At 40.5% G+C, this 14,250-nt stretch overlaps 1 protein-coding gene across 1 annotated transcript in view; it reads left to right on the forward strand.

The window, feature by feature from the left end:
* The first annotated feature begins 8,565 nt into the window (after window positions 1-8,565).
* CDHR3 (cadherin related family member 3) overlaps window positions 8,566-14,250 on the forward strand; it is a 34,707-nt gene continuing 29,022 nt past the window's right edge. The window contains exons 1-2 of the mRNA XM_085079994.1: window positions 8,566-8,724; window positions 11,474-11,676. Of these exons, the coding sequence (XP_084936120.1) occupies window positions 8,655-8,724; window positions 11,474-11,676 (273 nt within the window). The 5' untranslated portion in view covers window positions 8,566-8,654. The remainder of the gene's footprint in view (window positions 8,725-11,473; window positions 11,677-14,250) is intronic.

Genomic DNA, 14,250 nt, shown 5'->3' on the forward strand with positions numbered 1-14,250 from the left:
ACAACTGAGATCCTGCAGTTTAGTAGTCTAAATGTGGAACTTATTTGTCCACCAACAGGTCCTTGAAATTTTTGCCCTTCTGGTTAAAAAATTGTACAGACAGACAGGCACTCAAGGTTCAAGGGCTCCGAACACCAGAACCAGACATCCCAAACCCCCTTTATTGGCCCTGCAGAGAAACAGATATTTCAAAAGTACAGCATTTCCTATCCTAAATGCAACAGCCAAAGCTGGTCACTCCAGTTGTGCTCTAGTAGTGGCTCTTTGTTTCCAAAAGAAGCCTAGGGTGACCATATAACAATAGCATATACAGGTCTGTGTTTTAGTAAATTGAAGTCAGGCAAGGTAAATCCCATTTTCAACAGCATCCCATCGTTCTGGCAGCTACTTGCTAAACTGCTATGAGAATATTTTGCACTTTTTTCACAACCTCAGAAGAACAGAACAGGGTCTTTCCTCTAAAGTGTTATGACTCAGCTCCCACAACACAGTCATTTTTTTAAAGGAGAAAATGTACCATTTCTAATAACAAGCCTGGCAAAGACAGTGACCAAAATGGTGTCCCTGGCACATACTATCTCTGGATTTTATGATGCTTTTTAACCATTGCCTACGAGAATTAAATTACTCTTTTCTGTTTAGACAGCTGGATTTCTGTGTGGCACTAGATGGCAATATTCCCTCAGCTCCTTCAATGGTCAGGAGAGCCATATACAGTAAAGGGACATATCCTGACCTTGTTTCCTTGTTATCACCCACGTAGCTCATATTATAACAGCCAGGTTTTATGTGACTAAGCTCAATCTGGGCTGCAGGGTTTTTTAAAAATCTCTGTGCATTCATCCACCTACATTTACAGCTTCTCAGTTCTCTGTCAAAACATTTATTGGACACTGGGTTTACTGTGTGGGATCTTCTGTTTCATTAAGAAAGCTATTACGGTCTCTGGATGTTCCATGATGATGCTCAAATCCACAGGCAAGAAATATTACATCTGGTATATTGCACTGGTTTCCTGCTGCCTTCTGTGTATTAATGTGGTGGCAGATTCAGTCAAGTCGTTGCTCAGATATAATGTTGCCTCACGTCAATTTTAAGTGGATTATTTTTTCCACTCATGTTTGTTCTCATATAATGTTCTCATATTATGTTCTCAGCATAATCTAAACTCAGCAACTGTGAAAAAGTAATTCTGTGTCTGTACCCAGATGAATTTAACCCTATCTCTGTGTGATATTTCTAAAGGTTTTCTCTAGTCAAAGAGCTTACAGACAGCAAGGAACGGGGCCAGCGATGAATATTGCATATCTCCATTGTGTGATTAGGATTTGTTTGCCTTTTGGCCACTTTATTGAGGTCCAGGTCTACTGAAATTTCTCCTTTCAAAATCAGGCTTGTCACTGATTTTTGTGAGACCAAAGTCATTATAGTTATATTCAATAGTCTAGATGAAATAATAGTGGTATCTGAAAGTGAAAAGATTCCAAAGATGGCTTTGGACAATGTGTGTCCCAGGCAAGATATTGAGGTGGAAACTGAAATTATTGTGAAAAAACTATTCTTTTTCAGTTCCCATAATGTCATAGGATCACCAAAGCCCCTTCTTCAAGCTGATGGCTGCCACTTCCCATTCACCCCAGCACTCAACTGTGGTAAGATAGGAAAAGGCTGCAGGCAGCCTAGACCTAAATAAGTTACAGCTGTGTCCCTAAACAAGAGAGGTAAACACCTTTGTTAGAGAATGAAGCAGAGAATGCAGAGTGCAGGACTAATTAGAAAAGGCACCTGTGGATAGTTTACCGACCAAGGTAATGTAATAAGGAACACATGTTATGCATATGAATAAAGAGTATAAAAAGGTGTACCAGGGAATAACAAATTGCTGATGCCTACCATAATCTTGTGTGTCAGTGTTTGAGTCTGCTGTCATGCAACCTTTTTTCCAACATCTAAACCAACGTCCATGGTGCCACAGCTACTTTGCCACATACTTCTCATTGCAAAGATCCCAAACCCACATCTGCTGCCTCCCTCATCCTCTTATTGTATATCTCCTTGTCCTCAGATTAGAACCACAGTTTCTTATGCCCCATCTTTTTCTTCCTCTCTTCAACTTTTCTAGCAGAGATCCAACTTTTTCTCCACCATGTCCCTTCATTTCTTGTACTTCACAGCTCCAGCCTTAATCCTCTGCTTCAATGGTGTCTGTCCTCATGTAGCTGAGTAAATCATGGTACTACTTCATTGGGTGTTGCTAAGCATGAGAATGGAACAGGAACAAAAATAATGCACTGAATCCTCAGGTGGTATCAGGCTGCTGCATGTCACCTGATCCATGGAGGTGGTAGGACTGTGGTTGCTATCAGTCATCTGATGGGTAGTCATTTGATGGGGACAGGAGCTCATAGGAACACCACAAGCACAAAGCCCTGAGCGGGCACCTTGCAGTTATATAAGGTCCCACCTAAAAGAGTACTGTCCACAGCCAGACTGAGTTTATATTCTGAAACAAAGGGAGAGAGTGAAATGTCCCTCCTTACACACCACACCACCTCAAGGCCCTGGCACAGCTCAGTCCCCATCACAGCTTTGGCAGTCCAAGCAAAACTAGAGTGTATCCAGAGCCACATGCTCTTCTCTCTTCACACACCCCTATTCTGGTCCCCTGGAGAGCCACAGAGCCAGCTGAAGATCTCAAAGTCCTTGAAATCATAAACAAACAAAATTTCACACTGTTAGGAAGTAGTGAATTATTCTCACTCCTCTTGTTCAAAGGATGGAGGAACTTAAGTGTAAAAACCCATCTATCTCCAAGTGAAACTCCTGAGCCCTCACCCTATGCCCAGCTATGCCCTTTTCTGTTAGTTGCACACTTTTCTGTGGGTTGTTTTTTCAAAGTCAATAGAAAATACTTAATTTGTGTTAAAAAGCAAGGTTGCTTTTGCAAAAATAATCAAATTACTTTTGCTGATAAAATAGGGAAGATTTTTCATGTTTCATGATGCAAAGCCCTGTTAAAGTTATTATTGATGATATAGTAAAATACTTGACTAAGTGAAGTGCATCACACTGTGTACATAGCAACCTTGGAGTTTGTGTACCCATATTTGCCCATAGCATTCTTTCTTGTTGCATTTGCATCTTTTGCTATTCACATCCTTGTCTGTATATTTAGCATACAGCTCAGGTGGCCAAGCAATTACAATAACAAATGTATAATGTGCAGTAAATGCTGTATCATGAGTATTGCTGCATGGGTTCAGGCCCTCATGCAATAACCAGTTCATGCAGAAAGAAGACTTCATTGGCCTCAACATATTTTTCACTGGATCTTTTCTGGCACTAGAACTTAGTTTGGAAGACATGATTAAAATTCAAATGTTATATGTGTCTGGTATGGACAATGAATATGACATAAATTCTTGCAGGCACCAAATGTTCTATGCCGCAACACATTTTTCATTTCAAACCACAAAACACAAAATACTTGCTGATAACATCTACTTTTGCTCAGGTGAATGAATATCAAAGCTTGTTATCACTGACTTCCATGTTTTGTTAAGGCAGAAGAAAGTGTAGTGTTTTTAAGCAGCACAAGAACTTCTCAGCAAGAAAAACATTTGGCAACGATGTGTTTTTCAGTCATGGTGTCTTACAGTTGTCATGACTGAGTTGCGGAGTGGGACCAAGACCTCTGGCTTTTCTGGAGTTTCTGTTTGGCCTTTTACATGGGGAAGATTCAAGACCTCTGGAGCTTTCCTGGGTTCATGTCCTTGTAATCATCTGTCTGCCTAAGTCCACATTTTTCAAGATGGAGCAGAGGGAATGGGAAGGACCAGAACAATCTCTGCTGACTTAATGCCTTTCATATTCCCAGTGGTCCTAAAATAAGCGCTCAAATTCTTTGTTGCAAAAGACAGACTCTCAGGATTTCTTCTTCTCTAGCAAATGCTTTCATCTCTTGGGTGTATAACTCAGCACTGACAACAGCATCATTTTCAACCTTCTGTGTGTACTAACCCCAATTTTAGGCAGTCCTTTACTTAAACCTGCATCCCCAAAAAAGAACTAGGTGTAATGGAATCGTGTTGCAGTCACCCTTGCAGAGCTATCCGCTCAGGGCACACCACTTGGTAGTGAGGCACCGGAGGAGCCTTGGGAGCTGGAGGACTTCTAACTTGTGGTGACTGTTTAGATCACTCCCAAGATCCTCTGAGCCTTGGAATATTTATATGCACCTCAAGTGTGTCTGGTTGGTCTACTGCCTCCCCTCCTCCCCTCTCCTTGTATGGTTAAGTTCTAGAATATTCAGCTGTGTCCTAAAGAGGTGTCCTTTGTAATTGGTTCAGCCTAATGTTTCTCCTTCCCCTAAGTTGTACCCATTTGTTCTTACCTGTGTCAGTTTTCCCTCTCAGTGTTCCTATTGGCCTGCGTGCCAGAAACTCCTCCCCCCTTGGTGTCCCTTTTAAACCCTTGCACAGCACTGTTCGAGGGTCTCCTGCTGATGCCTCCAGATTTCTCCCAACTTTATGTCATGCCTCCCTGTCCTCCAATAAACCCACTGGAATCCTCACAAGAGAGCCTGTATCTCTTCTTTCCTCGTGTAAGTGCCTTCCCTACCTATGCTTCCCTGGGAAGCTCCGCATCGCCTGCGGTCAGCCCACTGCCAAGTGTGCAAGGACTGAGCTCTGTGAACCAGAGCCTTTCCACAGAATCACTTCTTGTTAACAAACACTTCAAGCTAATTATCCAGGGAATGACTAATGTGGGTTCTGTTTTTATGTGTCAGTGCTAGAAAAATACCTGCCACAGACTTTTTTCATAATGTATGGGTTACAGACTTTGCTAGGAATGGATTGCATTAGGTGAGATTAAGGTAGCATTGGTAGTACTCCATGACTTTTAATTTGTTCTTGTCGCTCACAAATGGTACAGAGGAAGCTTTTAGATGAGAAATTGAAGGAAATGGTGCATAAGTTTCTGGTGTAGGTACTGTTTTAATATTTTAGGAAAGCTTACCAAGGCCTTGGTAGAAGCTGGAGAAGCTGTAATGTTTAAAGAGTAAGAAGATGAAAATAAAACCTGATGGTCTCAGTAATTTAATTAATGAAATAACAATAATAAATACTCATAAACTGAACTTGGATAGTGTGTACAAAAATCCTCCTTAGGCTGCTTTATTTTTGGTGGGTAATTACCACAGTAAGAGCAAAATGTCTACTTTCCCATGAACTGACTAAGGAGAAGAGAGCCACTACTCTGGCTGAAATAACCATTAATGGGAAAACTATGTCTTGAACCTCTGATGTGTTTGAAAAGTGAGAGAACATTTCCTTCATGTTGACAGACTGGAAGTCAATTGAGAATTAAATGCATAGAAAACAGCTGAATGTCCTGAACCTGCACATTTTGTAATGTAAGAAGACTACTTCTCTGAAGCTGGCCTCTGTTGAAATCCCTCACTTTCCTGTGCACAGGCAATTGGAAGCTTGCACGTCAAGTTTTTGCTTTCCTACATCATATCCCTCACTTCCTGTGTTCTTTCTCTCTGCATCCCAACCTAAGACTAGTGCATTCTCTCATACTCTCATCTGTTGATCTATTCCTTGGAACCAGGATTCTTTAATTTCTTTAAAAATATAGCATCTTCCTCATATTCTCCACTTTACCTGATTATCCAGAAGACTTTTTTTTTTCAGAAATGATTTTTTTTGCTCCAAAGTGCCCAAATAAAGTTTCAAATGATCTTGAAAACCAAAGAATTGCTAAAACCCCAGTTTTTTTCCCCCTCTTCATTTGCTCCAACTAATCTGCCCTCTATTTTGCCTGAAAATTCCCTAGTTGTATTCTTTCGTGTGTTGCCTTGACCTTTCTTCATCTAGTTGCTTTATATTCCCAGAAAGCTCATTCCTGACCTTCTTGGAGTGTGAGTGCTGCTGTTGCTACACTTGCCAGTGAACTTTGGCCTTGCTCACCTTTTCCTAATTCACCTCTTCCTAACCAGCTCATGTGCTTTCTTCCACTTGATTTTCAGCCTCTTCTGGGCTGTCTTTTAATTCTGGCTGCCCTTTCACTTCATGCCTCACAACCTGGCAGGCTGAATCAGAAAACAACAGAAATTCACTCAGAGGAACGTCAGAAATGAGGGATCTAAGGGAAGTAATGAGACATGCTGGCAATGACTCAAGGAAGAAGAAAGAGCCAGAGCCCTTTCTGCTCACCCTTACTCCACCCATGTGGACTGCTCTCCACATTCTCCTTCCTGTGTGCTACACTTGGCTCTCCTCTCATCTCCATGGTCACCTCTACAGTCTCTTCTCACAACATGCTTGAACCATGAGTCTTAACAGGAAATACTTGAAAGCCCTGGAGACATATTTCGAGAGAAAGCAGAAATTAACTACTCCATGGGTATTCACTTAGTACCTGAAACAGTTATCCATTACATTTCCAGGTGAAGCTGGGGAAAGGCTAGCATTTCAAACACATGTATATTCCAGATGCCTTTCCCAGACATGTCTCCCATATCTCTCTATAGTGTCTATATCATAAATAATGTCTGGTTTATGTATATGGACATTGAACCCTTGCTGAAAGTAGATCTGTGTATGTTGCCAGAGGAAGAAGGATCAAAACAAAGAAGTTGGGAAAGGTATTTATAGGAAAAACCTACCTCAAGCCACATCAAAACCAATCCCCCTTCATCCCCACCAAACTCCAACCTAAGAAGAAGAGAAAGAAAATAAAAGGTAAAATTGTGACCTCTGAGTTCTGGAGAAGGCTTGGCTGTTCAGAGCATAGGATGGAATCAGTCTTATCACTCAAAGTAAGTACTAAACAAATTCAGAAATGTATCTGGGATAAGTTTTAAAGTCTTTCAGATGTTTCTATAGCTTTTTTCAAGACTTAAAGAAATAGCCTTATAATAAGATAGATTATAGATTGCAACTAAAAGGAGGGAATAAAGCTAGCAGCTGTTTCACAGTGTTCTGGTAATTAGTAGAAGATCACTGTACAGCACATCACATTGTACAAGCCTGGTTCATGCCTGTGCACACAGACCTCATTTTTGTGAGAAGTCCAGTCAGATCAAAAGCTTCTTGCTTCTTTGTGCACTTAGGAAATGTATATGAAGGGACATGCAAAAAGCTGGTAGGTAAAGGAACAGGTTAGAATTTTTTGCCAACATAAATATATTTACATTATTATCAGCGAAGCTAGGTCATTTGAGGGTGAGATTTTCCATATACTTTTTTTACAAACATGAAGTCTAGGCATACATTTCCTGGGGCAAAGGAAGATCAGCTTCCTCAATACTACAGACTGTGTTCCCAGATGAGAAGGTCTGGCCACATCCACTTTAAACCCAGGTTGCATCACAAGGTCTAGAAGCCCTTTAAATAGATGCAAATTAGCCATCAAATAAGTATTCATCATGATTCTGTAAATCAGTATCAGATATGCAGATATGGTTCAATTCCAACCAGTAGGTTTCATTGATGCATCTCTTCCAGGTCCATTGTTATCAGCAGAATTCTCTGGGGCACACATGTACATGCCATAGTCTAAGGTGTGAATGCAGCAAGCACAGGCAATGCCTGCCCAGTGTTAAATTGGCTGCTCATGTTCAGCATGTTCAATTAACATGCTCATGCTACACAAAACAGGAGCACAGGACAGAACTTTCTGAGCTACTGTCAGCTTTCAGTGGGACAGCCACAGAGGGTCATGCAGAACCATCTAGAGGTGGCAGTTTAGCTCATAAATCAGTCAGGTATCTCCACAGCTGTCTTAAATCTGAATTTCAAACTCTGCCTCTTAGGAGAGCTGTTTGTACAGAGGTGTTGAGAACCAACTAAATGAATCCCTGAGCAACCTGATCTAATTAAGCATGCTTTGAGCAGGATATTTGACTAGGTGACGTCCAGAGGGCCCTTCCAGCCTAAATTATTCTATGAGTCAATTCTAATGTACCTATATTTATTGCATCCAGGTCCAGTATTAGTGTCATTCCTCTATTATGTCCCATGAAAAAAATTGCCCTTAATTAAAAAAAATAAGTTTGTTGTATTGTGGGCCAGCAAGTAAAATGCCTAATCTAAGGGAACCAGTGCACTTCTATAGGGGTCCATGCTGTTCCTGAGACAGCTACAGCAGAACTGCATCATATACAAACTTCATCATGCACACCTGCTGCACCTCCAGGTATGCAGTGCATGTGGTCTGAGTGATTCTCTAAGAGTCAGAGAAATAAGAAAACTTCAGGTTCTTGGTTTGAGTAAAAAACTATGGTTATTTTATTCTGGTGTGTGAAGAGAGCACCTCATTGCCAGAGTGGTGAAAGCAGCATGGTATTTCCAGATTTAGAACATGCTAGATTCTCTTCATAACGCTTCATTGAGTAAGATGATTATAGTGAAAGGACAGTTAATGACTGTTTTCCCAAGTACAGACCAGATCTGTGAATGAAGTGTCAGCAAGGAGCAGCTCCTGACAAGCAAACAAGCTGACAGTGTTTGGAAACTCCCTTAGAGACACGGGTCCTTTGTTTAATTTCTCACTGCACAACATGACAAAGAGCAACAATTAAGGTGGACCTGACATAAACTGGGGAAGACATACCATGATCTTCCTTCAGTTTGAATCCTGGGAACATGAAGGACAGGGTCATAAAGACAATGAAGAGCATGCTCATTTTCCTAATTTTGCTGGGAGTAGTATCTGGTAAGAACATGATTTCATTATGCTGCTAAAATTAGAACATTGTTGGCTGTTATACTTTCTCTTGGGAACTTTATAATACATATTTAGGGATCAGACATGGATGGGAAAAATCAAGTAACAATTATTTTCCTACTGAAATAGATTGGGCTCTGTGGTTACAGTAGTATAATGAAGAGACTATGACTCTTTGCTAAAACATTTTCTTGCATGAGGCACTTAATTTATAATAGCCACTACTCAGTATGACAGCACTGGAGTGGGAAAGGAGGTCAGCTCTCCAAGAAACAATAACTAGTAGTTATACTCCAGTATCCTCCTTTCAAATATTGTTCACATTTCTCTTTGATAAAGTAAAACAAGCAACCAAACAGGACCAAACAGAAAGGAATTTTTGGAGAGTATTAGTAGGATAACATCACTAGCTTTGATCAGCCTAAATACATGGGAGATTTGCCAATATGAGTATTTGCACATTAATAACTTAGTGGATCTTCAAATTGTGTGAAGTCTGTGGCTCATGAAGTACTGGTATTGCTTGCTGTAAGCTACCTGCTCAGCAGGGTCACTTGGCTCTCAAGGAGCTGTAAGAGTTCTGTCATCCCTTAGGAACCTGTCAGTGTTTGGTTTCTCTCCTGATGTTTCCAAAACTGTGATTAGCACGCTGCCTGCCAATTTCAGCTTTCATTGAAAAATAGCACTTTTCTAACCTTCTTGGTTGTGCATAGAGAAAACCTTGAAAATGTTACTTAAGCACACTAAAGACTGGCACATCACAGATAAATAAGTCTTAAATATACATGAACTTCACCAAGATAGTCTCACTATTGCTTTGTCTTGGACTCAGCATTTGTCAATGATTGCCATTGATGACTGATAAATAATGTATTAAATTGGTTCAGAAATATTTTGTTCTGCAAAGTAAAGAGGTAAACAAGGACTTGTGATTGCGGAAGGAGAGGGTTGGAAAAAGAAGAAGCCATTTAGATGCACTACATAAAATTTCAGTTAAAAATAAAGAGCAAGTAAGAACTTTTGATTTAGAAAGTTAAAATAGGGAGAAACAGCCAATGAAATCTTCAGAGATAATACAAAAATAGTGACTCCTTTCTACATTTCTAAATATTGTAAATTATTTCATTGTTTCTATAAATTGTTTCCACTAATGAGCTGTGGCTTGATGAGGGAACTGAATTCATCAAGTACTGTCCACAGGAGATTACATTAGAAGTTCAGTTCCACTTAGGGAAATGTATCTCCAGAAGCCCCTCTCAGCCCAGCCTTATTTGCATGGGTGTTTTTTGTCAATGGTGCTCTCCAGAATCTGTAAGAACAGTAATAAAAGTGTAGTCCTTCACTGTGTCTTGCTCCTGCTGACATAAATCAGTAACAGCTCAGGTGAGCTCAGTCCTACCAGGGTGTCAGCATGACCTGTTCAGATTAACTCTTGCAGGCAGTTCCCACCTCACAGTCTCCCACATCCCAGCCTGTACCTGTACCTCCAAAGCTATTTTTTCCAGAGTAATCCCAGCCAGATCAGTGATCCATGAACTTGCTGTATCTGGAGTGTAGGAGTATGAGACTCTCCCTACAGCCATGGAGAGGCTCTTAGGCTGCAGCCCGAATGGTCTCAGACTAGTTTCTGTAGCAGCTTTTTACCTTGCAGCTCTTCAGCAAAAATAAAGACTTCATGGGGCTTTTGCTACAGTAATTGCTGCTGTCTTAACAGCCTGTCCAGGCCCTTGAGTGGGCAGTATCTGTCTTCCTCTTGGCACACAGTGTGTAGGAAGTTCCACTGAACACAGCCAGCTTTCTTGGAAAGTGTTTTGGACAACTCAGTGAAGCATCCCCAAGGAACAGTCAGCCCTGCCATAGCCTGGTGGTGAAGTGCATTGCCAATTCAAGGATGTGAGATTACTAAACTGTTGTTTCAGGACATCAGAAGGGGTCCTGATTTATGTTTTCCAGACACCCTTCATAAGATAAAGCACAACAGGCCTTTGTCAAAAATAGCAAAAACTAGAAGCTAAATGAGAGAGAAAGCAAAAAGTTTGGTTTGGGGAGTCCAGAGGTCTGGACAAACAAGGAGCTTGTGCAAATCTGTTGGATGCCTCACCAGTATGTGCAGCTTCCATGCAGTTTTGAACCACAGGGTGCTTTTGTGGGCCTGCACCTTCTCCAAAGGCTCCAGGTTGCTCTTCCTTGCTCAAAGCAGGAGACATGACAACACAACTCCTAAAAGTATTACTAACTTGTATTACTCAAGAGCCAGGCTTGCACACAGCTGCTGTAGAAAGAATTAGAAGAGGGAAAATGGAGGAAGTAGGTGCTGCAGACAGTGTAGCCCACAAAAAACCATTTCTTCTTTAGTATCTGTGTCTGTATGATTCAAGGTACTTTTTGATGTGACAGTGAACAGAGGCAGTAATTAATACAGGGGGCGAAATGAAATAATAGAAACATCTTTGGCTTCTTTGCTTCTGTATAAAGACATATATGAAGGCAAATGGTGCAGTAACAATAGCACTTTACCAATAGCCAATCTAGATGACAATACTATAGGACTGAATTACAAAAAATAGTAATTTTTTTTGCTATTAATGCTGGATTTACTACCACACAATGCCCCCATTCGTAAATGAAAAGAGAGTCAGGGCATTTTGTGCACATTAATGGCAGCTCTTGACAAAAGCTGTGTACTTGCTAGCCCAAGGTTCCCAGAAGTAATTTTATGTTCATTTTCATCTTGCAGGAAGAAGACGCCAGTTGCTTAACGGTTTACCTGCAACAAGCACTGTTGAAGAAAACTCAGCAGCTGGTGTTTCAGTCTTTGACTTCAATGTAACTGTTTCTCCATTAGCTTCTGAAGACATTGCAATTCTTCCTACCATAGTAAATTCAAATCCACTTACAGAGGCTTTTGACATTGAACCAAAAGGAGGTCTTGAATACAGGGTGAGTTTTAAGTTTACCTTGAGCAATTTTCAGTTGTAGGCTGATGTTTCCTGGATTAGTGAGCACTGACAGTGCATAGTGTCTCATCTTTTAATCAGAAAAGAGTTTTAAATGCAGACTGTGGTAGTGTTCGACAATGCTGTAACAGATATGACAGATCAATAGCAATAGTGATTATGATTTTTAATTGCATCTAGGAAAAATCACTCATCACAATAATTCCATTAAGTCTGTGATAGAAAAAATGTGATTTTTAGAAAATAAGAGATGAAGAAGAACATGGAGAGCCTGCTTCTGTTTTGAGGTTTTTTTCATAGTTTTTAAGCTTTATATGCATGTGAAGTCACTGTGAATTGAAAGTGGCTTTGTTAAACCACATATAGCTTCTGTTTGGCCACTCTCAATGAGAATTAAAATTAATTTGTCTCACTTCCAAAATAAATAAAGCTGAAGCAGATAAAAGTAATTTTTAATTCTGAACAAAGGCTGTGACACATGAGGAAGTTATCCTGAGGTAAGAAGTTATCACCCTTCCACACGTCTGTGACCTGTTTCTCTCCATTGCATGCCCTTGTCCTACGGCAAATGCAGAGCAATTTCCATTACTTCAGGCTGATTTTCATTGTTTAACAAATTAGCAAGTATTAGCTCACATTTGTCACGGGCAATGAGCGTTCAGACGCATTATATCTTGTCATTCCATTGCAACTTTCTTGTATGTCGGAACCTGAACAGTGACACTGAAGAGCAGCTTTAATAGCTACAGATAGAAATGGTGCAGAGTCTGAAAAAGGTGATTTGAAGATCCTTTTCTGGATGTTTCCAAGGAAGCTCAGGTTTTCACAGAACAGATACAACAGATACAACTCTTTTCTTGTTCTCTTTGTTGGTGTTTCTAGGAGAAAATTTGGGAAAAGTAAGGCTGTGGCCCTGGGCAGTGTTGGCTCATGGATTTGATGTGCCTGTGGGGAGCTGCTGTAGCTCCCATGCTCCAGCCTCCCAGCAGAGTGCAAACTTCACTTTTGTGCTCTGCTGGCTCTTTACTGCTTCCCAGCCAGGTCTGTGAAATGGTTAAGAAAACTCTCAAAAAAGCCCTCTTTCACCTGTGAAACATAGTGTGTGGACTGGGTAAACTGGAGAGATCACAGAACCATAGAATTATAGAATATGCCGAGTTGGAAGGGTCCCTTCAGGATTATCAAGTCCAGCTCCTGGCTCTATGTAGGACACCCCAAGAATTGCACCATGTGCCTGAGAGCATTGTCCAAACTCTTCTTTAACTCTGCCAGGCTTGATGCTGTGACCACTCCCCTGAGGAGCCTGTTCCAGTGTCCAGCCACTTTCTGAGTGAAAAACATTTTCCTGATGTCTAACCTAAGCCTCCCCCAACTCCACTTCATGCTCCTTCCTTGTCTCCTGTGTAACAGTCAGAAGGAAATGGATACATCCCTTAAACTGGCTCTGCTGACAGAGAATCCATAATGTAGGACTGCCTTCCTAAACTTTGTTTCAGCATTTTGAATTAAAGCTATCCCTTCTGCTGCAAAACAAAACATAGTACTTTTTTATACCTGCTTCCTCCTGTCCATACCATCTTTGTGTTATGATGCACAAGAATTTGTATTGCTGCTTGTTGAGTGAGACTGAGAAGTTAATCTGGAGTAAAAATAATTGACAAAAAGTCCTTCTTGTTTTTTTTCAAGATGAAAAAAAACCAAGATGATGGAGATGGATGATGGAGATATTCTTGTTCTAGCACAGTGCAGGGTGACAAAAGGATGAAAATGGATGGCCAAAAAAGATGTAGACTGGAGACTGCTTCTTCCAAAGTGCCAGTTTATATCCATTTCATACCACAGCCACATTCCAGAATGGCCTGTGAACATTTCTTTGTTTTGCTTGGACTGTTTTCAAGGTTTCCTAAGTCACTCGGAGGACTAAAACAAAGAATTTGAGCCAGTCATGAAATAAAAGCATAATGGGAGATACATACAAATTCTGCAAATTATGAGATGAGTGCTAATTACAACTCATAAAGCAAGGATAAATACATATGTGTTCTTAGTTCATTTATTTTATGACGATTGCTACTTCTAATTAATTTAATTACACTATGGTGTAGCAGGTCTGTACAATATTTCATGAAAGTGATGTGATCCAAAACCAGGTACCTCAGTTCTATCTATTACCATTAAATCTTTTCGCTTTGCTAAGATACAGAAAAAGGCAGTGGTTAATGAATGAAAATTATGGGGTTTTCAGATTAGCTAAGTACCTGCTGGGACAGGTTCTTTAGTATTTCTTGAGCACATTTATTCCCGTTGCAGCAACAGAAAGCAATATCACAATTCTTGATATATTTTCAGGTTTCCGAGAAAGTCATGGTTTTTGAGATCTAAGTCTTGTCCAATCCTCCTCACCTTGCTCTTGTTTGAAGGTTCCCAAGAGCAGAAGATGTGTGGAATGCATGAAAACCTGCTGTTGCCTGAAACTACCTGGGTGTTCTTAGAGATGCTCTCTGAATATATTGGTGGTGAAGCAGGGAGAGTGAAATCCAATTGAATTCAAGTGAAT

This window comes from Lichenostomus cassidix, chromosome 1Aa, assembly GCF_008360975.1.
Source record: "Lichenostomus cassidix isolate B80296 chromosome 1Aa, HeHo_3.0, whole genome shotgun sequence".
NCBI classification, from domain to species: Eukaryota; Metazoa; Chordata; class Aves; order Passeriformes; family Meliphagidae; genus Lichenostomus; species Lichenostomus cassidix.